Consider the following 23,789-nt stretch of genomic DNA (forward strand, 5'->3'; position numbering starts at 1 on the left):
AAAACACCGTTTTTTTCCCCCAACCCCGACCCTAGTTAAAAAACATACCGTTTTATCCCTCCCCCCCCCCCTTAGAAAATTTCCGTTTTTAAACCCCAAAACCCCAAAAACCAAACCCCCCCCCCCCCCCCCTTGTAAAAATACCCTTTATTCCCTTCAAACCCCCCCCCCTTAGTAATACATACCGTTTATCCTCACCGTAGTAATACATAGTAATACATACCGTTTATCCCCCCCTTCCTCCCTTAGTAATACTACTGTTTATCCTCAACCCCCTTAGTAAAACATACCGTTTATCCTCACCGTAGTAATACATACCGTTATTCCTCCCCACCCTTAGTAATACATACCGTTTATCCTCACCCGTTTATCCTCACCGTAGTAATACATAGTAATACATACCGTTTATCCTCACCGTAGTAATACATACCGTTTTTCCTCCCCCCCCTTAGTAAAACATACCGTTTATCCTCAACCCCCCCTTAGTAAAACATACCGTTTATCCTCAACCTCCCCCCTAGTAATACTACTGTTTATCCTCAACCCCCCCCTTAGTAATACATACCGTTTATCCTCACCGTAGTAATACATACCGTTTTTCCTCCCCCCCCCCTTAGTAAAAAAACCGTTTTCCCCCAACCCCCCCCCCCCAAATAAAAATACCGTTTTTTTTCCTCAACCCCCCCCTTAAAATAAACAAAAACCGTTTCCTCACCGTAGTAAAACAAAAATTTCAAAGGGTTCCTTTCCCCCCAGTAAACATCCCGGTTTTTTATCCTCACCCCCCCCCCCCTTTGTAAACACCGTTTATCCCCCCCCCCCTTCCCCCTCCTTTCCCAAAAAACCCCCCCCCCCCCTTAGTAAAACATACCGTTTATCCCCCCCCCCCCCCCTTAGTAAAACCAAAAAGTTTTTTTCCTTTTTCCCCCCCCCCTTTGTAAAAAACCTTAAAACCCTTTTTCCCACCCCCCCCCCCCTTTGTAATTTCATAACCCCTTTTTATTAAAATTTCCCAAAAAACCACCCAAAAACCCCCCCTTTGTAAAAAATAACCCCTTTATTCCCACCCCTTTCTTTTAAACAAACCGTTTATCCCCCCCTTTTCCCTCCCTTGGCTAAAACTACTATTTATTGCGCTACTTCTTACCAATTCGACACTCCCCCCCCTTAGTAAAAACATTACGTTTAATCCTCACCCCCCCCCCCCTCCCTTAGTAAACATTTACCGTTTATAGCCTCAACACCCCCCCTTAGTAAAACATACCGTTATCCTCAACCCCCCCCCCCCCCTTAGTAAAACATACGTTATCCTCACCCCCCCTTAGTAATACATACCGTTTATCCTCAACCCCCCTTCCTCCCTTAGTAAAACATACCGTTTATCCTCAACCCACCCCCCCTTCGTAAACATCCCGTTTATCCTCAACCCCCCCTTAGTAAACATAACCCGTTAATCCTCACCCCCCCCCCCCCTTAGTAAAACTTACCGTTTATCCTCAACCCCCCCCTTATAAACTAACCGTTTAATCCTCAACCCCTTAGTAAACATAATCGTTTATCCTCAACCCCCCCTTAGTAAAACATACCCTTTATCCACAAAAACCCCCTTTCCCCCCCTTAGGGAAAAAATACCGTTTTCCCAAAACCCCCCCCCCCTTTGAACATACCGTTTATTAAACCCCCCCCCCCCTTAGTAATACATACCGTTTTTTCCTCAACCCCCCCCCCCCTTTTAAAAATACCGTTTTCCTTTTAAAACCCCCCCCCCTTTAATAAAACAAAAACCGTTTATCCCCACCCGTAAAAATTTAAAACCTAGCAAAAAACAAACCCTTTATTCCCCCCCCCCCCCCCCCTTTGGGAATACAAAAGTTTATTTTTTCCCCCCCACCCCTTATTAAAAAAATACGTTTATTTCCCAAACCCCCCCCCCCCTTAGTAAAAAAACCGTTTTTCCTCAAAAAACCCCCCCCCCCCCTTAAATAAAACCCTACCGTTTACCCCCAACCCCCCTTTGTAAAAATACCGGGTTTTGTGGGAATACATACCGTTTATCCCCCCCCCCCTTGTAAAAAATCCGTTTTAATTAAAATTACCTTTTAAACCCACCCTTTCCCCAGTAAAACATACCGTTTTCCCCCCCCCCCCTTAGTAAAAAAAAAACCGTTTATCCCTCCCCCAAACCCCCCCTTTGTAAAATAACCGTTTTTTCCTCACCCCCCCCCCCAAATTTAATTGGGAAAAATACAAACCCTTTATTTTTATCCCCCCCGGGTTTTAAAACAAGTTTTTCCCCCCCCGGGGCAACGTTTTTCCTTAATCCTCCCAAAAAAACCGTTTTTTAACCCCCCGTAAAACATCCGTTTTTCCCCCCCCCCCCCCTTAGTAAACTCCGTTTATTTCCCCAACCCCCCCCCCTTTTAAAACAAACCGTTTTTCCCCCCCTCCCCCCCCCCCCTTTTAAAAAAATACCGTTTATATCCTCACCCCCGGGAATAATTTTTTCCCCCCCCCCCCCCCTTTGTAAAAAAAAAAACCGTTTATCCTCAAACCCTAGTAATACATGAATACATAAACCCTTTTTTTCCCCCCCCCCTCCCTTTAAAAATACCGTTTTTCCTCAAACCAGCTTTGTAAAAAAAATACCGTTTATTTTTTTTCCCCCCCCCCCCCTTGTAAAAAACCGTTTTATTTCCCCACCCCCCCCGTAATAACAATACCGTTTTTTTAAAAATTTTCCCCCCCCCCTTTTTTAAAAAAAAACCGTTTTTTCCTCACCCCCTTAGTAAAACAAAACCGTTTTTATTCCCCCCCCCCCCTTTTAAAAAAATTTCCGTTTTATCCCAACCCTATAATACATAAATAATACTAACCGTTATTCCCCCCCCTTCCTTTCCCTTTGTAAAATAAACCGTTTTTTTCCTCAAACCCCCTTTGTAAACATACCGTTTTTTCCCCCCCCCCCCCCTTTTTAAAAACCATTACCCCGGGTTTATTCAACCACCCCCCCTCCCCAAATAAAAAAACCGTTTATCCCACCGTAGTAATACATAGGAATACATTTTCCGTTTTATTCCCCCCCCCTTTTCCCCTTATAAAACATACCGTTTATCCTCACCACTCCCCCCCCCCCTTAGTAAAACATACCGTTTATCCTGCAACCCCCCCTCCTAAGTAAAACAATAACCGTTTATCCTCACCGTAGTAATAGCATAGTAATACATAACCGTTATCCCCCTCTTCCTCCCTTGTAAAACATACCGTTTATCCTCACCCCCCCCCTTAGTAATACATACCGTTTATCCTCACCCCCCCCCCCCCCTTAGTAAATACATCCCGTTTATCCTCACCCCCCCCCCCTTAGTAATACATACCGTTTATCCTCACCGTAGTAATACATAGTAATACATACCGTTAATATCCTCACCGTAGTAATACATAGTAAAACATACCGTTTTTCCCCCCCCCCCCCTTAGTAATACATACCGTTTATCCCCCCCCCCCTTAGTAATACATACCGTTTATCCTCACCGTAGTAATACATAGTAATACATACCGTTTATCCCCCCCTTCTCCCTTAGTAAAATAAAGTTTAAACCCAACCCCCCCCTTTGTAAAACATACCGTTTTTCCCTTCCCCCCCCCCCCTTATAAAAATACCGTTTAAACCCCAAACCCTAGTTTAAAACAAAAACCCGGGTTTTTCCCCCCCCCCTTTTCCCCCCTTTGTAAAAATAACCGTTTAAACCCCCCCCCCCCCCTTAGTAAAACATACCGTTTATTCCCCCCCCCTCCCCGTAAAATATACCGTTTATCCTCACCGTAGTAATCTGTAAACAACCGTTTTTTTCCCCCCCCCCCTTTTCCCCTTAAAAATAAACCCTTTATATTCCCCCAAACCCCCCCCCCTTTTGTAAAAATACCTTTTATCCTCAAACCCCCCCCCCCTAAATAAAAAAAATAACCGTTTTTTACCTTTACCGTTTTGTTAAATAAAAAAGTTTTTAATTACCCCCCCCCGGGTTTTTACATACCTTTTTTTTATCCCCCCCCCCCCCCCCCTTAGTAAACTACTGTTTTTTCCTCAACCCCCCCTTTTTGTAAACATACGTTTTATCCTCAACCCCCCCCCCCCCCTTATTAAAAAATTTCGTTTTCCTCCCACCCCCCCCCCCTTGTAAAACATAAACCCTTTTCTACCCCCCCCCCAGTAAAAATACCGTTTTATTATTTCCCATAAAAAAACCCCCCTTTTTAAAACCCCCCTTAAATAAAAATAAGGGTTTTATTACCGGGGGGGTAATAAAGGTAATTCCCTAGGGTTTTTTAAAAGGTTTTAAATTTCTTCTTCCCATAAAAAAATTTATTCCCCCCCCTTAGGAAAAACCCTTTTTTTATCCCCACCCTGTTCATTAATAAAAGTTTTTTTGGTCCCAGGGGAAAAAACACCTTTTTTTATGGGACCCCCCTTAAAAACATTTTCCGGGTTTTTAATTACCCCCCAGTAAACAAGGGTTTTCTAAAGCCCCCCCCTTTTTAAAACATAAATTTTTTCAAAACCCCCCCAAAATTTAGAAACATACCCTTTTTTTTTCCCCCCCCATCCTTCCGTTTCCTTAACCCAACCCCCTTAAATACCAATAGTTTTTTTAAAATTAGGGGGGGACAAAAAAATCCTTTTCCCACCTGGGTTTCAAGGGCCTCCTTTATTTCCCCCCCTTTTTCCCCTTTTTCCCTTTTTCCTCCCTGTTTTTTCCGTTTTTTTTTTTTTTTCCGTTTTAATTTATTTTTTTCCTTTTCCCCCTTTTTCATGGGAATAAAATGTTTTTTCCCCTTTCCCCCCCTTTTTGTTTTATTCCGTTTACCGGCCCTCGGGGGGTAAAAAATTTGGGGGAAAACCAAGTTTTTTAATTTTCTCCCTTGGGGTTTAACCCTTTATTATTGGGTTAAAGAAACAATAGGGACCCCCCCCCCGGGGGGAATTAGGTCCTACCGATTTAAACAAGGGGGTTTTGTTTAAACCCCCCTTCTTTGTTAAAAAAAGGGGGTTTAAAAACCTAGGGGGTAAAAATGGGTTCTAGGGGTTTACCCCCCCTTTCCCAAGGGGAAATTGGGGGTTTATCCTCCGGTAATCCTCGAATTAAAAACCGGGTTTTTATTCCCCCCTTTCCCTTTGGGGGGGAAAAAAAAAGGGGGAAGGGGAGAAAAAAGTAAAATACCCCCTTTATTTTTAAAAACCCCCCCCCCCTTTATTTAAAAATTAGGGGGGGACCTCCCGGGGTTTCTTGTAAACTTCCTGGGTTCCCCCCCCCTTTCCCCTTGACTATCCCTTTTCCTATTAAAACCCTTTCCCCGTTTATATCCCCCCCCTTTTCCAGGTAAAACCCTTTTTCCTTTACCCAAACAAAATAAGGAAAACCCTTTTTTAAACCCCCCCCTCCCCCGTAAAAAAAACCGTTTTCCCCCCCTATTAATACTAGTTTAAAACCCCTTTTTTCCCCCCCCCCCCTTTTTAAAAAACCACCCCCCCCCCTTAGTAAAAATACCGTTTATTTCCCCAACCCCCCCCCCCTAAGTAAAAAAATACCGTTTTTTTCCCCCCCCGTTAATGACCATAGTAAAATAAAATAAACCGGTTTTTTCCCCCCCCCCCCCCTAGTAAAACATAAAACCCTTTTCCCCCCCCCCCCTCCCCGTACAACAAAAGGTTTTTCCTCAACCCCCCTAAATAAACATAGTTTTATCCCCAACCCTTTCCCCCCCTTCCCCCCTTATTTAAAAAATAAATGTTTTAAACCGCCCAACCCCCCCCCTTTGTAAAAATACCGTTTTTTCCTCAACCCCCCCCCCCTTAGTAAAACATCCGTTTTAATTTTCCTTTCCCCCCCCCCCCAAAAAAACCCCACCCCCCCCTTAAAATTAAAAAAATACCTTTATCCTCCCCCCGTAGTAATACATAGTAAAAACAACGTTTATCCCCCCCCTTCCCCCCTTTTAAAAAACCGGTTTTTTCCTCAAACCCCCCCCCCCCCTAGTTAAATTTACTACCCTTTTTTCCTCCCACCCCCCCCCCCCCCCTTGGGAAAAAACAAAACCCGTTTTCCCCCAACCCCCCAGTAAACATAAAGTTTTTTCCCCCAACCCCCCCCCCTTTGTAAAACATCCCGGGTTTCCAATTTCCCCCCCCCCCCCTTAGTAAAACATACCGTTTATCCTCAACCCCCCCCCCTTAGTAAAACATACCGTTTTTCCCCCCCCCCCTTAGTAAAACATACCGTTTATTCCCACCCCCCCCCCTTTGTAAAACTAAAGGGTTTTCCCCAAACCCCCCCCTTTGTAAAAAATCCGTTTTAATTTTTCCCCAAACCCCCCCCTTAGTAAAACATAAACCCTTTTATTTAATTCCTAAGGGGCCAAACCCCACCCCTCCCGTAGTATCAGAAAATACCTTTTTTACCGGTTTCCCCCCCCCCCTTAATAAAAAATCCCTTGATTTCCCCCCCCTTAAGGGGAAAACAGACCGGTTATTAACCCCCCCCCCGAAAAATTTAACCCCCCCCTTTGTTTTTAAAAAAAAAAAACCGTTTATTTTTTTTCAAGGGGGCCCCCCCCACCCCCCCCCCAGTAAAAAATACCGTGGGTTTAATCCCCCGGGAAAAAACCTTTTTCCCAACCCCCCCTTAGGGTTTTCCAATTAACCCCCCCCACTTCCCCCTTTTTTCCCCCCTCCCCCCCTTTGTAAAACATACCGTTTTTAACCCCCCCCCCTTTGTAAAACATACCGGTTTAAACCCCCCCCCCCCCCTTGTAAACTACCCTTTTTTTCCCCCCCCTTATAAAACATACCGGGTTTTCCCCCCCCCTTAAATAAAACAAAAACCTTTATCCTCCCCTTTATTTAAAACATACCGTTTATAAAAAAATTTCCCCCTTCCCCCTTTTGTTAAAAATTCCTTTAGGAAAACCATAGTTTATCCCAAAACCCCCCCCCCTTTTTGTCCCTACCTTTTTATCCTCCAAAACCCCCCTTAGTAAACCATTTTCCTTTTTTTCCTTAAATTAAAGTAAAAAAATCCGGGGTTTTTTTAAAACCCCCCCATAAAACTATTGTTTTCCTAAGGTTAGTTTAAACCCTTTTTACCCCCCCCGGAGGAAACAAGTAATAACATCCCTTTTTCCCCCCCCCCCTCCCTTTAAACTTTCTTTTTTTAACCCCCTTAAAAACAAATTTAAATTTAAAAGTAAGTAAACAAAGGGGATTTTTATTAGGAAAAAAAACCCTTTTCCTAGTTTATTAGTTAAAGTAAAAAAAGTTTTTATTTACCATAAAAAAAGTTTTTTTTTTCCCCCCTTTAAAAACATTCCCTTTAATTTCAACCCCCCCCCCGAAAACATTCCGTTTATCCCTAAAAACCTTAAATCCACTGGGTTTATTTCAACCCCCCCCTTTAGAAACTAATTTAAAATTTACCGAAAAAAAATCCCGGGTTTTTTTTCCCCCCCCATAAAAAAAGTTTTCCTTTGGGGAAAAACCTTTTAATTTTCCAAACCCCCCCTTGTAACTAGGCCCCAACCCTTGGAATCCCCCCGGTTTTCCTCCCCCCCCCCTTGAAAACCCCCTCCGTTAAAAATTAAACCCCCCCCCCCCTTTGTAAGAAAAAAAATTTTCCCAAAAACCCCCCTTAGCCCTCCCACCCCCCCCCCCCCCTTTGAAAAGGCCTCCCCCTTTAAAATCCCCCTAGTAATACATACCGTGTATCTTTAACCTCCCGCCCCCTTAGTAATACAAGCCGTTTATCCCCCCTCCCCCCTAGTAATACATACCGTGTATCCCCCCTTAGTAATACATACCGGTTATCCCTCCACCTTAGTAATACATACCGTGTATCCCCCCTTAGTAATACATACCGGTTATCCCTCCACCTTAGTAATACATACCGTGTATCCCCCCTTAGTAATACATACCGTGTAAGTAGATTTCCACTGAAACACGTTAGTTAGATATATCCTGGTCATGATATCAGATAGATGTATCCACCACACCAGTTATACGTCCAATACCATGATCACTCCACACACTCATTGAGTAGTGCCTATTATCTATTTGTTAAGTGTAATTAACAGTGCAGAACAGATCGCGGTAGGATTTATATGTATTAGGTGATCGGCCATATGATAACTATTGTCTTCAATGTGATATGTTTAACCCGTATGGCAGCCTACACGTAGGTTTATAGAACACATATGTATTAACATGGCGTACAGATTCTCACTTTACAATCCATGTACATCTTTATAAATAACATGGTCTTAAAATTACAAAATTATAACATTAAAATATGTATTGTAAAACAAAGGTCCGATATTGATTGAATTAGGAAATATATGTAAACTTTTGCATATGTTTATTAGTTAAAGTAGTCTTTTCATTTGACATATATAGAGTTGTTTAATAGTATAAACTAATCTAAAATGAACATTCGTGTAACTTTTAGAACTGTTAGACCATATTCAGTTGCCTGTATGGTCACTAAACAGAAGTTACATTCGCTACAGTAGGTTCTAATATGTAAAAGTCCATTTGACGAAGGCTAATTTGAAATTCATCCAATAAATCTGGGTTTTGACGATTTTCCCATTCACTAAACAGGGGAGAGTATTTCGTTTGGGTAAAAACGTTGCAAGGTGTAACGAGAGCAAGGAACAACTTCGTGAAGCGTAAGGCAATACAGTTCGGAATCCTTGGTATTGAGGTAGGCGGCCATCATTCCGAACCCACTCTTCGTTAATACTAACACATCACATTTCGTGAGAACAAAAAAATCCACAAACACTTTTCTGTAGCCATCGACCATTCCCTCCCCACCTAGACGACGGTCTATATGCAGGATTCGTCCTTCGACCTCAAGAAGGTGACTGAATAAAGCCTTCGCTGTATTCCGCACGAACTGAGCGTCTGTCGCTATAAAGATGCTGTAATTGTTCTTTTCTTCCATTGTCTTTAAGATGTGCCACACGTGCTTGAGTTGCTTTTCGTCTGTATGTTTATCATCGAACGGTATCGTGTCACTTCTACCCATACGAATGTGTGCACAGGCCAGCTTTGTAACATTTCCTACAACCTTATCTACTGCTTCAGTAATGGCATTCGTAGGCTTGAAAAGTGTGTTGAAAAACTTTAAATATATATCAGCAAATTTCAAATTTAACACCCATGGGATAGCATTTCGTAGATCTGTGAATTCTCTAAAGTGTGCAGTGTAGTCCCAGTTCATACGGACAAAGCTAATATCCATACTGAAAAGTTCATGAAGACTTGTTAAATTCTTTTTCCTGATAGCATTTGGAGTCTTGCAATAGAAATTCTGATAGGAAGCAGTCCTACCTGCAAAAATAGATGAGTTGTATTTCCAATCAAATGAATTTGGAATAAGATAGTCAGTCAAATTACTGTACCTAATGAGGAAATGTTTGTGAAGTAAAACGGAAATGACGTAAGCACTGAACATGCCAGACATGCGGTCCGACCAGCCCCCACAAGGTCCCGGATGCTGGTTACCACAGTCATAAACGATGAACCCAATCAATGGCGTCGGTGGCGATGGTACGACAAACAAACTATCGTTAGCTGCAACGTTATTCTTGGCTGGGGTTGTGATGCAAGGCAGTCATTTTGTTGTAGATATTTCGGATCTAGCCATGAACAGAATCAGGAGCATCCCAGCTAAAAATGGTATGCAGATGTACAACGTCGTCTTTTTCTATAAGAAAAATATCATAGGTGTAGAATGATGTAATTTTTATACTTAGAATATCATCACTGGAATAAATAGAGATTCTGTTGAAATAGAATCCAAAACATCTGTAGGGAAGGAAACGGCAATTGTGCAATATCACCAAAGCATATGAACGATACAAATCTTTCTGGTGTATCAGAATTCCATACAAACACACACATGTAAAATATACCTTATAGAGAGGACATTTAATAGTTTCTCGAGCATAACAGTTTTTTGGTATATAAATATACTTCACAAACGAACAGTTGAAATATTACTGAATCATATCATACAGGTACATATATGTATACAAACCATATTGCAGACATCCTGGAAAACTTTAATGCTTCTAGTTACATGTAGACACAACCAATGGCCGATATGACTAACACTAGTCGGCTAGGGTTGTTCGTCAGCATTAAATAGATGTAATAGTGCGTAACACTTTGTGTACAATAATAAGTATGTACATTTATACACAGTAACTGACAATGTGCTTCCTCCATGCTTATAGTGTAGTTGTGGAGGAAGAATCATGTTCAACATTTGTGATACTGTCTTATATCTATACACTTTTGCCAACAGTGTTTCAGGGCCTCAATGCAATTTTTATATAACTCCCTTTTCTTGGCTGTTCAGAAAGTCACCCACTGCATGTTAGGGTAAGGATGCCTGAAATAGCTGTTTTTAGATCAGGTGATAAGGCGGATGCTCAATCAATTTAAAGCCACAATGGTGAATGGCAGCCATGGCAATGCCAGACTCTTTTACCCTAACCCTAACCCTAACCGATTTTGTACATTTGCAAAAGCCACTGGTCTTGTTTACTTTAGAGTGTTGCCGCGTCGATATAAACTAACCCAATGAGACCAGTCCTTGGGTACACGGCCTTATATAGTCAGAGAATAGTAGGACTTAAAAGAGCATCCTTGAGTACCTTCTTCAATACGAGGCTCACAACATATCGACCAACCCTCGAACTTAAACTGTGTGCATGAAATGTACATTGTCCAGTCATCCGTATGTAAGCCTGGTAAATGATAGGCGCAATGTATCACTTAATTAGAGATACATGTATCTTCTCTATAGCTCGTCCGGTTGAGTGTTAGAGTGGCAAGCCATAGATACCGGGTTCGATACCGAGCAGATACATCCATTTATATTCAATTACATTTGTGTAACTTAATTTTTATTACTCATGCGCTCTGACGATCAGCTTGTTACTACGGATTATGTTATATGGGATTATTTAATCACCCTCTAATGTTGTATCTCAGCCAACAAATATATCATTTTTTCTCCGAATAGTTTATTTAAACTCAACAGTTCCTTTACTACACAGACAATAAGACTACCTCAATGCTTCGATTTGGATGGATGTTTTGACTGTTGCAAATGTACATGTATTTTACGAATACAGGAAGTTTTTCGACTTCACAACAGCTTTCTCTGCAAAATTCCCAATGTCACATAACAGATTAAACACATTTGTCGCTATGTCCCTAACCATGGCATGTTCCGTTCCTTCAGTTTTATATGAAATATGACTTGCGCATGTACATGAAGCTTACGATTACTTCGACATTACGATGTGCAACTACAAAATGTATCTCTCCGAAATTCTCAATGTCATCCTCAATTTTGTTTGGGTCATCTGTATACGACAAATACGTCCTTGTTGTGGCCGTGTTTCATACAGATACTTCGCCAAGGTGATTGTCGACAAAAATGCATTCAGAGTTTCTTATGAGATAAATTTCCAATACCGTTTTGGTAGACTTTGTTTTATCCCAGTTGATGGATTCTTTATGAATGTTGCATGTCGTATGACGAGCTACAAGACATTCAAAAGTTCCCTCGTTGGCTAGTGAATACATCTTGACCATGCTTCACGTAAATGAAATCGATAAATGAATAAGTCATTGCTTTCTAGTTTAAAGATATTTCATTGACATAAAATGACAAAGGGATTAGTCAGCAAGTTTTACCAACTTATAAACGACTTCTCCCATAATAATAACACAATGATAAACAATAACATAGTCACATGATGGCATATACAAATATTCAAAAAAGGGATAAAGAAACGAAAATATAAATAAAAGTCATCGCTTGACCTTGAACTTTAACCTTGTGCCCTTGACATTTGGTTTGGTCGATTTGGTCATATTATCGAGTCGACAGAATAAGTTTAGTTATGAAATGGCAAACCATTAGTAATGGAGTCAGTCCATATTCTACGGGTCGGAGTGAAGAATGCGCTGATGGTTCAATTTTCAACAACATTCGAGGTAAACATTCAACGTTAAAAACTGACCTCGGGTCAATTTTCAATGAGGGTCCATTTTAAACGTTACATGAGCATTGAAATATGATAGACATTCTCATATGGATCACCACAACTATATTTGGAATGTCCAACGATGTTTACACTAAATAGATCATAATTTAAACTACGCGATGATATATACTCATGGTTCCCTGCTAATGCACTGTAAAAATAGACGATATTGTCACTACAGAGAAAGGACTCTATCTATCAGTCACCAAAGTCGTACTCATATATACAAGCAAAATTCCTTCATGTGGAATTCACAAGAAAATCACGTGAATTTCACATGAAAATGTACATGAGAATCACGTGAAAAGGGCAACAAAGTGAAATTCACATCAAATTTTCAGGAATTTCAATTGAATTTCACATGAATGAATATTGCCTGTGTAGACAGTAAATTATAATGTCTGTATTCTTTATTTATGAAGAAGAGCGATGTATAAGTGTACACAATACTTCACAAGTGACTTCATTTCGAATAATTAGCTCACGACACGAACAATACAGGATATAACATTTTTAAAATGCTCTGCTTTACTGAAGACTATGACGTCCCTAAACGAGATCAGCAAATGTATTCAGGCCATGTGACCTGAACGCAACAGAGTAAAAGCTCGCTAAAGGGCGTGGTGTTGAATGATAGTAATCTGATATCACATGCCGCATGAAGATTTTATTTTCGGAACTTAACGTAAACAAATTACATAATTTTGTTTGCAAGTGCGTGCACATATCCATCTGTCGATTGTTCGGGGTTAAACAACATAGACGTTAGGCTCGGCTGGACAAGGACGAACATTAGAGGTAGGTTTGCATGTCTGTGTATTACTCATGTATTACTCATACCAGTGTACACGTTTATAGCATGTTCGCTCTGAAATAACACATTTTAAATCATTTTGTAAAAATTGGTTTAAATCATTGACACCGACGGAATATCCACGAGTGATATGTCAATTCCTTAAATATCAGGTTTATACATCCGGTATATTTAAACCTCGGTGACCGTGCGCAGTAGATTAGTTCCCTCCCTTATTTCACTACTTTCCGCCAGGGCTGCGCTCCGCTCTCTAAGGACCGGTAGCGAGGATTGCACTCGGATTATATTACGCACGCAATGACACATTCGACCAATGATGAACACAATATCTTAAAGCTAGTGATACATGTCTTACCTGAACTAATTTCTGACCCCCCCCCCCCCCCCCCCCACCCCCCAAACAAATCTAGCCGTCTAGAAGTGCACTGCTTACGTAATCCTGAAACATATATTTACGTGCAACACGAACAAACGGTGACATGTGCTAGATATAATTATAATTATAATATTATCTATTAACTTAAAAAATTTGTGAACGTTTAATTATTTAAGAACAAAGAGTAATGTTGAATTATTAATTAATTGATCCGAACCAGTCTTGGATATCGATACGGAAAGACGTAAGTCCATATTGTAATGCAAGCAATTGTAACGAGCTTCTGTAGGGGTCGGATCCGGGCGCACGGTCACCACTTCGAAACGAAATTGAAAACGATTTCTGAATTCTGTGTGTGACCTTGTATATTTTTGTTTAAACCTCAGTTGGAACCTTTTTAACCCGCACTCTCAGGTTTAACTGTAACAAGAATTGTTAGTAAGCTGATAATGCTTATATTACCACGTGGCAGTTAGACTAGGACAAACTGACAATACTTAGATAAATAGTATTGCCTGACATGATGAATTATTTTGTAAAGATGTAACACAAGCCACAGGATATGCGCATGTGTTACCATGATAGACTGCATGCATTAAATACAACAATATGGAAAATATGTTGAAAGGTGGCGGCAAACTTTATAACAGAAAGGAAACAGTTCACATGGGTAGCACATCACAAAGAGGGTGGTTTCGAGCCCAGGGTTCAACTCTTCAGAAAAAAAACTATAATATTTTAAGATTGCTATATATTGATGTGAAGGTAAATATTTCATTTTCCCAATGAGTGTTCATACAAAGAAGTTGGTGGTATTGAGAAAGTTATGAGGTAACGAATAAAAACATAAAAATAATTAGTAGACTAGGAAGATAAGGCTATGTAAACATTTGTCTGTCCACCTAGATGGAATCCCTCATCATAATGAATACCTCATCACCAAAACAAATACACGGATTTGGAGCTTTTGGTGCCTTTATTCTACAAAACCTTATTCACATAAATACTGACCGAGATATTATTGATTGCTATGACCCGTTTGTGGTACGGAAATGGTGTTCAAAACACCGAGCCATGTATATCTTTGACATATTAAACGAAAATGGTGAGGGTATTTCAAATGAATATATAGTTATTCCAAACAGTTTCAGTGATACACTAAGAAGGTTAGACATATCAAGTGTGTTGCCAGATCCTTTCGATACCAGATGAACAGACGTCATTGATACTATATTGTACCTCATTGTAGTGTATATCAGATAACAAGGATAATCGTGATTTTCAAGCGTGTGAAATCTGATAAATACTTGTAAGAGAGAAATCATTGTGTCTAATTTGTCTAAATCATTAAATATCTCTGGACATCTTGCGACCGCTGATAATTTGTCGATTATATCAGGCTGAAATTGATTAATGACGTTCATCAGTGATAACAAACAAAAAAGCAAAATGAATATCAGATTACTGTGATAAACAAGGAAGAGTTAAGTCAACAATTATGCGTTTTTCAACCGCTCCAATACAGCGTTCCGGCAATCTGTGAACATTTTAAGTGCAAAGAGATCACCGAGAGTCATGCTATTGACATAGAGCGACATCTGGTAGTCCTATAGCAAGGCCAAATATATATATACTCTAAAAAACTATACATTTGTCATTAATTAAATTCCAATAATGAAGATGTATTTTTGCAATACATACCAATCGGTTGCACTAAATTGTATTAAACCTACACTCCACTTTAATACAGTCGAGAGCAGGCTGTCTTCAGACATGTCGGATACACATGACAAATGCCAATAATGAAGATGTATTTTTGCAATACATACCAATCGGTTGCACTTAATTGTATTAAACCTACACTCCACTTTAATCGAGAGCAGGCTGTCTTCAGACATGTCGGATACACATGACAAATGTCCTCTGCCAGAATACGACGGATACCTGTTACCAAAGTTCCCACCACTGGTACAGGATACTGACAAACGAATGACTGCTATCCGGGACTTCAAGTCTGAGGATACCGACATTCTCATTTGCACTTATCCAAAAACAGGTAATATGTTTAACATTATTATTTAAGTTAAATACTTATCCAAAAAGTGGTAAGAGTTTTAACATTATTATTTAGTTACGTATTGATCTAAAAACAGGTAGTTGTTTAAACATTATAATTGACAGCAACCTAATTAAAAAAAATAGATGGCCATCCTCACTAAGTTACATAAACATCTAACAACATCCGATTAGGGGTCACGTCGGCTAGACCTTTCGGATTAGCCAAGCTACTTCATGAAACTTGGAAGTGAATTTATAAGTCTGAATTAGCATGGCTAGAGTGCATATAGCTTGCATAATCTGTCAATTTGTTTCAAGTCACTTCGTCCCACAACGCATATAGCTATTACATTCTGTGCCGAAATGGTTTGCTTCAGATGTATTGTGACGAAATCGCTTGCTTCGATTACATCGACAAATTGAAAATTCGCCCTGAAAGTGAAATACACACATCTTAAATGTCAACCTGACGTGACCCATAATGGGATGTTGTTAGATGTTCATGTAACTTAGTGAGAATGACCATCTAGATTTTAACTAGATTGTATTGACAGTTACATACTTATCCAAAAAACAAATAGTAGTTTTAACATTAGAATTGATAGTGAGATACTTATAAAAAAAACATGTAGTAGTTTTAACATTATAATTTATAGTTAGATACTTATGAAAAAAACATGTAGTAGTTTTAACATTATAATTTATAGTTAGATATAATAAAAAAAACATGTAGTAGTTTTAACATTATAATTTATAGTTAGATACTTATAAAAAAACATGTAGTAGTTTTAACATTATAATTTATAGTTAGATACTTATAAAAAAAACATGTAGTAGTTTTAACATTATAATTTATAGTTAGATATTATAAAAAAAACATGTAGTAGTTTTAACATTATAATTTATAGTTAGATACTTATAAAAAAACATGTAGTAGTTTTAACATTATAATTTATAGTTAGATACTTATAAAAAAACATGTAGTAGTTTTAACATTATAATTTATAGTTAGATACTTATAAAAAAACATGTAGTAGTTTTAACATTATAATTTATAGTTAGATACTTATAAAAAAAACATGTAGTAGTTTTAACATTATAATTTATAGTTAGATACTTATGAAAAAACATGTAGTAGTTTTAACATTATAATTTATAGTTAGATACTTATGAAAAAAACATGTAGTAGTTTTAACATTATTATTGACAGTGAGATACTTATAAAAAAACATGTAGTAGTTTTAACATTATAATTTATAGTTAGATACTTATAAAAAAACATGTAGTAGTTTTAACATTATTATTGACAGTGAGATACTTATAAAAAAACATGTAGTAGTTTTAACATTATAATTTATAGTTAGATACTTATAAAAAAAAACATGTAGTAGTTTTAACATTATAATCGATAGTTAGATGCTTAAACAAAAACAGGTATTAGTTTTAACATTATAATGGCCTATTACATACTTAAACACAACAGGTAGTAGTTTTAACATTAAAATTGATAGTTACATACTTATACAAAAACATGTTCTAGTTTTAACATTTTTTTTGACATTTACATACTTAAATACGGAATAATAGTTAATGTGTGATGGCCGCGAATTGAGCTAGCACCAACCGTAGCAGCATACCTTTGTTGCATGAAGTTTGGAAATGAATATTACACATATTGTTTTGACGGCACAAGTCAAGTTTCAATACAATGGAATCAATATACAGAACTGGGGATACAAAATATCAAACATACGGTACGAAATCGACATGGAAGTTAAAACTTATATAATACCTATAATGGCATGTCGTGGCACACCTGTTTATATTCTTATGAACTTTATATTACATCACACCTGTTTATATTCTTATGAACTTTATATTATATCACACCTGTTTACATTCTTATGAATTTTATATTACATCACACCTGTTTACATTCTTATGAACTTTATATTACATCACACCTGTTTACATTCTTATGAACTTTATATTACATCACACCTGTTTACATTCTTATGAACTTTATATTACATCACACCTGTTTACATTCTTATGAACTTTATATTACATCACATATGTTTACATTCTTATGAACTTTATATTACATCACCCCTGTTTACATTCTTATGAACTTTATATTACATCACACCTGTTCACATTCTTATGAACTTTATATTACATCACACCTGTTTACATTCTTATGAACTTTATATTACATCACACCTGTTTACATTCTTATGAACTTTATATTACATCACACCTGTTTACATTCTTATGAACTTTATATTACATCACACCTGTTTACATTCTTATGAACTTTATATTACATCACACCTGTTTACATTCTTATGAACTTTATATTACATCACACCTGTTTACATTCTTATGAACTTTATATTATATCACACCTGTTCACATTCTTATGAACTTTATATTACATCACACCTGTTTACATTCTTATGAACTTTATATTACATCACACCTATTTACATTCTTATGAACTTTATGTTACATCACACCAGTTCGAATGAGCTTTATGTTACAGAAATTCTGATTTATATGACTGTTGTTCAGAACTTGTAATTTAAATGAATTGTGCTTCAGGAATTGATGTGTATATGTTTTGTGATTCCAGGGTCGAATTGGGTTTATGAGATCATTTCTATGCTGGTACAAGGTCACGCAACATATCTTAAGGCTTTTAAAACTATCGGAATGCTGGAAGTCTCAGATCTAGCGGCCCTGGCCGACATGACGTCACCACGTGTCCTTAGTACTCATGTTCCGTTCCGACACCTTCCAATACAACACTTGGCCAAGGGATGTAAAGTCGTCCACATCCTCAGAAATCCGAAAGACGTCACAGTGTCCGCTTATAACCAATGTAAATCACCTCTTGTCAAGCACATCTGTGATGCAGATGAGTTTCCTGGAACGTGGGATTATTTCCTCAGAGACTTCTTTGAAAACAAGCATAGTAAGTTTGATGACATAACGATGTTTAATTTGACAGCAGCAGCACTAAAGTAAAAATTAGTCTTTCATTTCTTTTCGTATACTTATATGGAGGAAAATTAAGCAACTCCTGCCGAAACTACAGCCAACTATACGACATTGCGAAACCTTATCGATATCTACTTTAACCAGTGATTTTGCTGTTGAAAATATTGCTTATAAACTAGGTGTGTACCGCATTTTTGTAGTCTTTAGCATACCTGTACTGGTCACATGACATAAATTAACCTTATCCTCTGCTGTCTTTGTGTTAATCATGCATTTCGATGCTAAATTGCAGTTGAAATTTGGCTATCAGAAAACGCATTTCTTTGCTGAGGAGGAATATTATGATTCGCAGCATTGATAACATTACTAAGTACTAACATAAATTACATTGTACATCTTGATTTTGTATTATAATCTATTTATACACAGATTTTTACGATGGGTTCATCAAATACGAGAAGGATTGGGAGGTCGCCAAACGTACCAAAGCTGTAACTAACGTCTACACCATGTTCTATGAGGATCTTCGGAAGGTATCTATAGAAAACATCGACGTTTACTTTTTAGTCCTCCCCTCACCATTGTAAAACCATCAATGCGCATGCTCAATCTCATTAACGTTTAAAAATGTTGTCCCACATATAATTAGTAAGGAGTTTGTAGAAGACAACTGTTCTCATTGCTTGTATGCGTTCAGGGGGGGGGGGGGGGGGGGCATTAAAAACAATTGTACATATTTGAGTTATTACCACTTTTTCATTTATTTCCGTATTCTCTGTTTTAATAACCCGTTGCACTCCAGCAAATTATAGCGGTTTTGAGCAAACACACACACACACACACACATATATGTATATCACAGGCGTCTGCTGCTGGTAAGTATTTTTAGACAGAATATTAGCCCTTACACACATTATCGATATACCAAAATGTAGTAGGAGTAGGGAGTAATATTTTTCTTTTAATACTAACCAGAAGTAAACACATGTGAATATATCAAACACATTGTTTGTGTTTGCAAAACATTTTAAAATTGGTGATAATGTACATTTTCATCATATAACCTGGTCTGAACGATGGTGCTGCTGGACATCTGCATTACATGTGTCAAGTATCATACTGCTTTGCTTGATGATAACATTAAGAATCCCAATACTAACAACATTGTTTACTGTTTATTTATTTCCTGATGCTCAAAGAAAAGATCAGAATTTCTCACCTACCTAACTTAGATCCGTTTAATTAGGATAACAGTCGTGCTATACGTTTTTTCTAAAACGTTGTTTTTCTCTTTAGAACATTTGCCAAACTGATGAAACGTCTTACTGTTCTTAAAATATATTTCAAGTTTTTCATAACCAAGAAAGAAGACCGACATAAACGATGCACTCGTTAAACTGTAAACTTTCTGGTAGACCATACTTTTAGGGAGTTAGATTGTATGATTTTCTCAAGATGAATGCATGCATTCCATTTGTTAATGGCAGTATCCCTCGAACTATCTCTACCTGTGTTCACAGTCTACTTTTCCCCATTCAATGTGTTCACGGGTGGCAGCTGTTTCAGCATTCATTGACTTGCTTAGAGTACCACGGTTCTGATGCCTAATGCTGACAGGAAACGATATATAGGTGTGAGATGTCCGCCGAATATTATGGCCATTAATCTGTTCTTGCTTCGGAGTAGCTTCCCCATGTCTCTTTTTGATAAGATATTACTACACCGCTTTGACTTCAGTTTCTCCTTTGCTGTCATCACTTAATAATGCATTTAGTGCTGTTACCTCATATAAATATCTTATAAATATCTCACTCGTCCACAATTTAATTTTGTTAATCTACCATATATATATATTGGTTGGATGTATACTCCTCTTAGTTGTGTTGTGTTTTGAACCAAAAATAATTGATGGGATTCTAACAATCATAAATCATTTTTCAGAATCCTATTGCCGAAATAACACGACTGGCCAAGTACTTAGAGGTACCTTCAAATGAGGAGCTAGTTGGCGACATCGCAGAAAAATGTTCATTCGTGAAGCTTCAAAACGCTGCAGAAACTTTTAAAACTGATGGGCCGAAGACTATCGTAGATGGCAAAAATGTATTATTTAGGAAAGGTATATTATTCACATCTGATCCTGACCCGAACCCATCCGAGATCAAGTGGTCAATCTTTCTGTTGCTAGATTTCAGACTAATATGAAATTCTACACATTTAATTAAAATGTTCGTTATTTATCAGTAATTTATCTATTGATCGTATGCAACGTTAATCTACTGTTATGTAATTCTGTAGCAGACGTAAACATTCTTCATTTGGGCGTCATGTCATGGTGCAACTACAATAACCTTGTATTACTACTTTGCGTTACACACTGTCATTAACAGGTAATGTTCTACTTACAGGGACGGTCGGAGATTGGAAAAACTGGTTCACAGTTGCTCAAAACGAACAGTTTGACGATTATTTAGACAGAGAACTGAAGGGATCGACACTGGAATTTAAATATGAAATATGATCTTCAGTGACATGGTTGTGGGGACTATTTCTGTTATTTTATTTTTTACGTCACTAATAGTTTTCTGCTTTCATTTCTCTGATAAGAAGATCAGGATATCCAAGGCCTTATTTTATCGTATTCACATACACGGGGAGTTTGGAAATATCGTTATCTCTGATGAATGTCGAGTAATTAAATGGAATGCACGTTATCTACATATACATTGTAAGAATAAGTGTTTAGTTAATTATGTAATTGGAAGCATTTCATCACTTTGTACATTTCGAGAGGACTATACTAGTAGTCATTCATATAAAATACGAAACAAGACAAATAATGTATTCATTTGATCAAGACGTTGATTGTGACTGTCGGTCACATTTTTTTTCTTCTGTCGTTGTTCAAATTCAACAAAATGTTTTTTTTTCTTTTTCTTTTTTTCCCCCCAACAAATCAATTTTAACCCCCCCATCTATTAGAAAGCTGCCGGGGTTGGGGAGCCCCGGGGTCAGCTCTTTGACAATAATGTGTCCTCATACAAGCGGGCTCTCATTCTTAATCATCTCTTTCTTTCTTTCTTTCTGTCTTTCTTTCTTTTAAAGTCTTTCTTTCTTCTTTCTTTCTTTCTTTTTTTTTCGTTCTTTCTTTCTAATTATCACAAAAATGTTATGTCATACTATTTCTTATTAACATATACAATTAATTACGTGCGATACTGGTTAATGCTAATATCATGCATTTTACACATAGGGGAGCTTTTAAAGGTAAAACTAATTAGTGGACAATATAGACATTTAAATCGATAATCAGAAGTTTGTTCTCATGAATTTTAAATATCTTCTTTTTCTCCGACAAAGATTGTTCATAAGATGTTCGTTGTAAATACAGCTTCAACACCGCTTAAAAAACAACAACAAAACACAAATAAAAGCTGTCTCGAGTCACCAACACCATTTCCAATTGGTGTTACGAAAAGCGACAAAGAAAATACACCACGGACATCAGCTATGTAGTGAGTGGTCATTTTGATGCGAAGTCGCCTTGTAGTGATTCGTCCCTGCCGCATGAGAGGCCAATATCGTTTCAAGTGAAATTTCTTTTCATTTCATTTTATTGACAAAGATGATTAAAGTCAATAGGATCGAATAACATGCCAATCCTATAGAAATTCTCTCCGATTGTGGCTAAAATAATACATTGATATTTTGTAAATTACAGTTTCTGAAATGAGAATTATAAAAATACAACAGTCGAAGGGAGATTACTCATTCGTATTTCTTAACATAGTACACACATAATACATTAACAGCTATTATTTGATTATTATAAACATATTATCTAAACAACATGCCACTCAGATATTGACAGACATTGACCAAAAGTACAGGTGCATATATTTGCACTTGTCATAGCTGTCAATGCTGTTAAGTTATTTACATTTTAATTTAAACAGATAGTGAGTTTATACGGAAGCTCAGCGGACGACTCATGATATCCTTATAAGACTAGAATTTACAGAAAAAATTTAAGAGGAGAAATAATCTTTTCTTGATTTGTTGTGTAATGTACATGATGTCATACAAAATGAAATAAAAAGCATAAATTCATGGCTGATTAGATCATACAGAGATGAAAATGTTTGGATTTAGCAAAAAAAAAAAAAAAAAAAAAAGTCTGGATTTACCAATAAATAGTTGTACATCATGAAATAGTTCGTGTCTTACTGACTATAGAGTTACTTCGTGTTATGCTGATTATAAAGTGTACTTATTGTCTCACTGACTATAAAGTGTACCTCGTGTCTTACTGACTATAAAGTGTACCTCGTGTCTTACTGACTAAAGTGTACTTCGTGTCTTACTGACTAAAGTGTACTTCGTGTCTCACTGACTATAAAGTGTACATCGTGTCTCACTGACTAAAGTGTACTTCGTGTCTTACTGACTATAAAGTGTACTTCGTGTCTTACTGACTATAAAGTGTACTTCGTGTATTACTGACTATAAAATGTACTTCGTGTCTTACTGACTATAAAGTGTACCCCGTGTCTTACTGACTAAAGTGTACTTCGTGTCTCACTGACTAAAGTGTACATCGTGTCTCACTGACTAAAGTGTACTTCGTGTCTCACTGACTATAAAGTGTACTTCGTGTCTTACTGACTATAAAGTGTACTTCGTGTCTTACTGACTATAAAGTGTACTTCGTGTCTTACTGACTATAAAGTGTATTTCGTGTCTCACTGACTATAAAGTGTACATCGTGTCTCACTGACTAAAGTGTACTTCGTGTCTTACTGACTATAAAGTGTACTTCGTGTCTTACTGACTATAAAGTGTACTTCGTGTCTTACTGACTATAAAGTGTACCCCGTGTCTTACTGACTAAAGTGTACTTCGTGTCTCACTGACTAAAGTGTACATCGTGTCTCACTGACTAAAGTGTACTTCGTGTCTCACTGACTATAAAGTGTACCTCGTGTATCACTGACTTTAAAGTGTACTTCGTGTCTTACTGACTATTAAGTGTTTTTTGCGTCAAACTGACTATAAAGTGTACTTCGTGTCTTACTGACTATAAAGGGTTTTTCGCGTCAAACTGACGATAAAGTATACTTCGTGTCATACTAACTATAAAGTGTACTTTGTGTCATACTGACTATATAGTGTACTTCGTGTCTTATTGACTATAAAGTGTACTTCGTGTCATACTAGCTATAAAGTGTACTTCGTGTCTTACTGACTATTAAGTGTTTTTTGCGTCAAACTGACTATAAAATGTACTTCGTGTCTTACTGACTATAAAGTGTACCCCGTGTCTTACTGACTAAAGTGTACTTCGTGTCTCACTGACTAAAGTGTACATCGTGTCTCACTGACTAAAGTGTACTTCGTGTCTCACTGACTATAAAGTGT

At 37.7% G+C, this 23,789-nt stretch overlaps 2 protein-coding genes across 2 annotated transcripts; one reads left to right on the top strand and one right to left on the bottom strand.

Moving 5' to 3' along the window:
* Positions 1-8,390: 8,390 nt before the first annotated feature.
* LOC117336806 lies at positions 8,391-10,208 on the bottom strand. The gene is made up of 2 exons (XM_033897457.1): positions 10,095-10,208; positions 8,391-9,761 (listed from the first exon to the last, which is right to left on the bottom strand). Exon 2 carries the CDS (start codon positions 9,516-9,518, stop codon positions 8,643-8,645), a length of 876 nt encoding a protein of 291 aa, XP_033753348.1. The 5' UTR covers positions 9,519-9,761; positions 10,095-10,208; the 3' UTR covers positions 8,391-8,642.
* Positions 10,209-12,719: 2,511 nt separating this feature from the next.
* On the top strand, positions 12,720-22,557 carry LOC117336807 (sulfotransferase 1C2A-like). Its single transcript, XM_033897458.1, has 6 exons — positions 12,720-12,918; positions 15,194-15,366; positions 18,004-18,345; positions 18,801-18,904; positions 20,313-20,490; positions 20,780-22,557. The coding sequence occupies exons 2-6, from the start codon at positions 15,207-15,209 to the stop codon at positions 20,890-20,892; spliced, it is 897 nt and encodes a 298-aa protein (XP_033753349.1). The 5' UTR covers positions 12,720-12,918; positions 15,194-15,206; the 3' UTR covers positions 20,893-22,557.
* Positions 22,558-23,789: the final 1,232 nt, after the last annotated feature.

The sequence above is a fragment of the Pecten maximus genome, chromosome 10 (assembly GCF_902652985.1).
Source record: "Pecten maximus chromosome 10, xPecMax1.1, whole genome shotgun sequence".
NCBI classification, from domain to species: domain Eukaryota; kingdom Metazoa; phylum Mollusca; class Bivalvia; order Pectinida; family Pectinidae; genus Pecten; species Pecten maximus.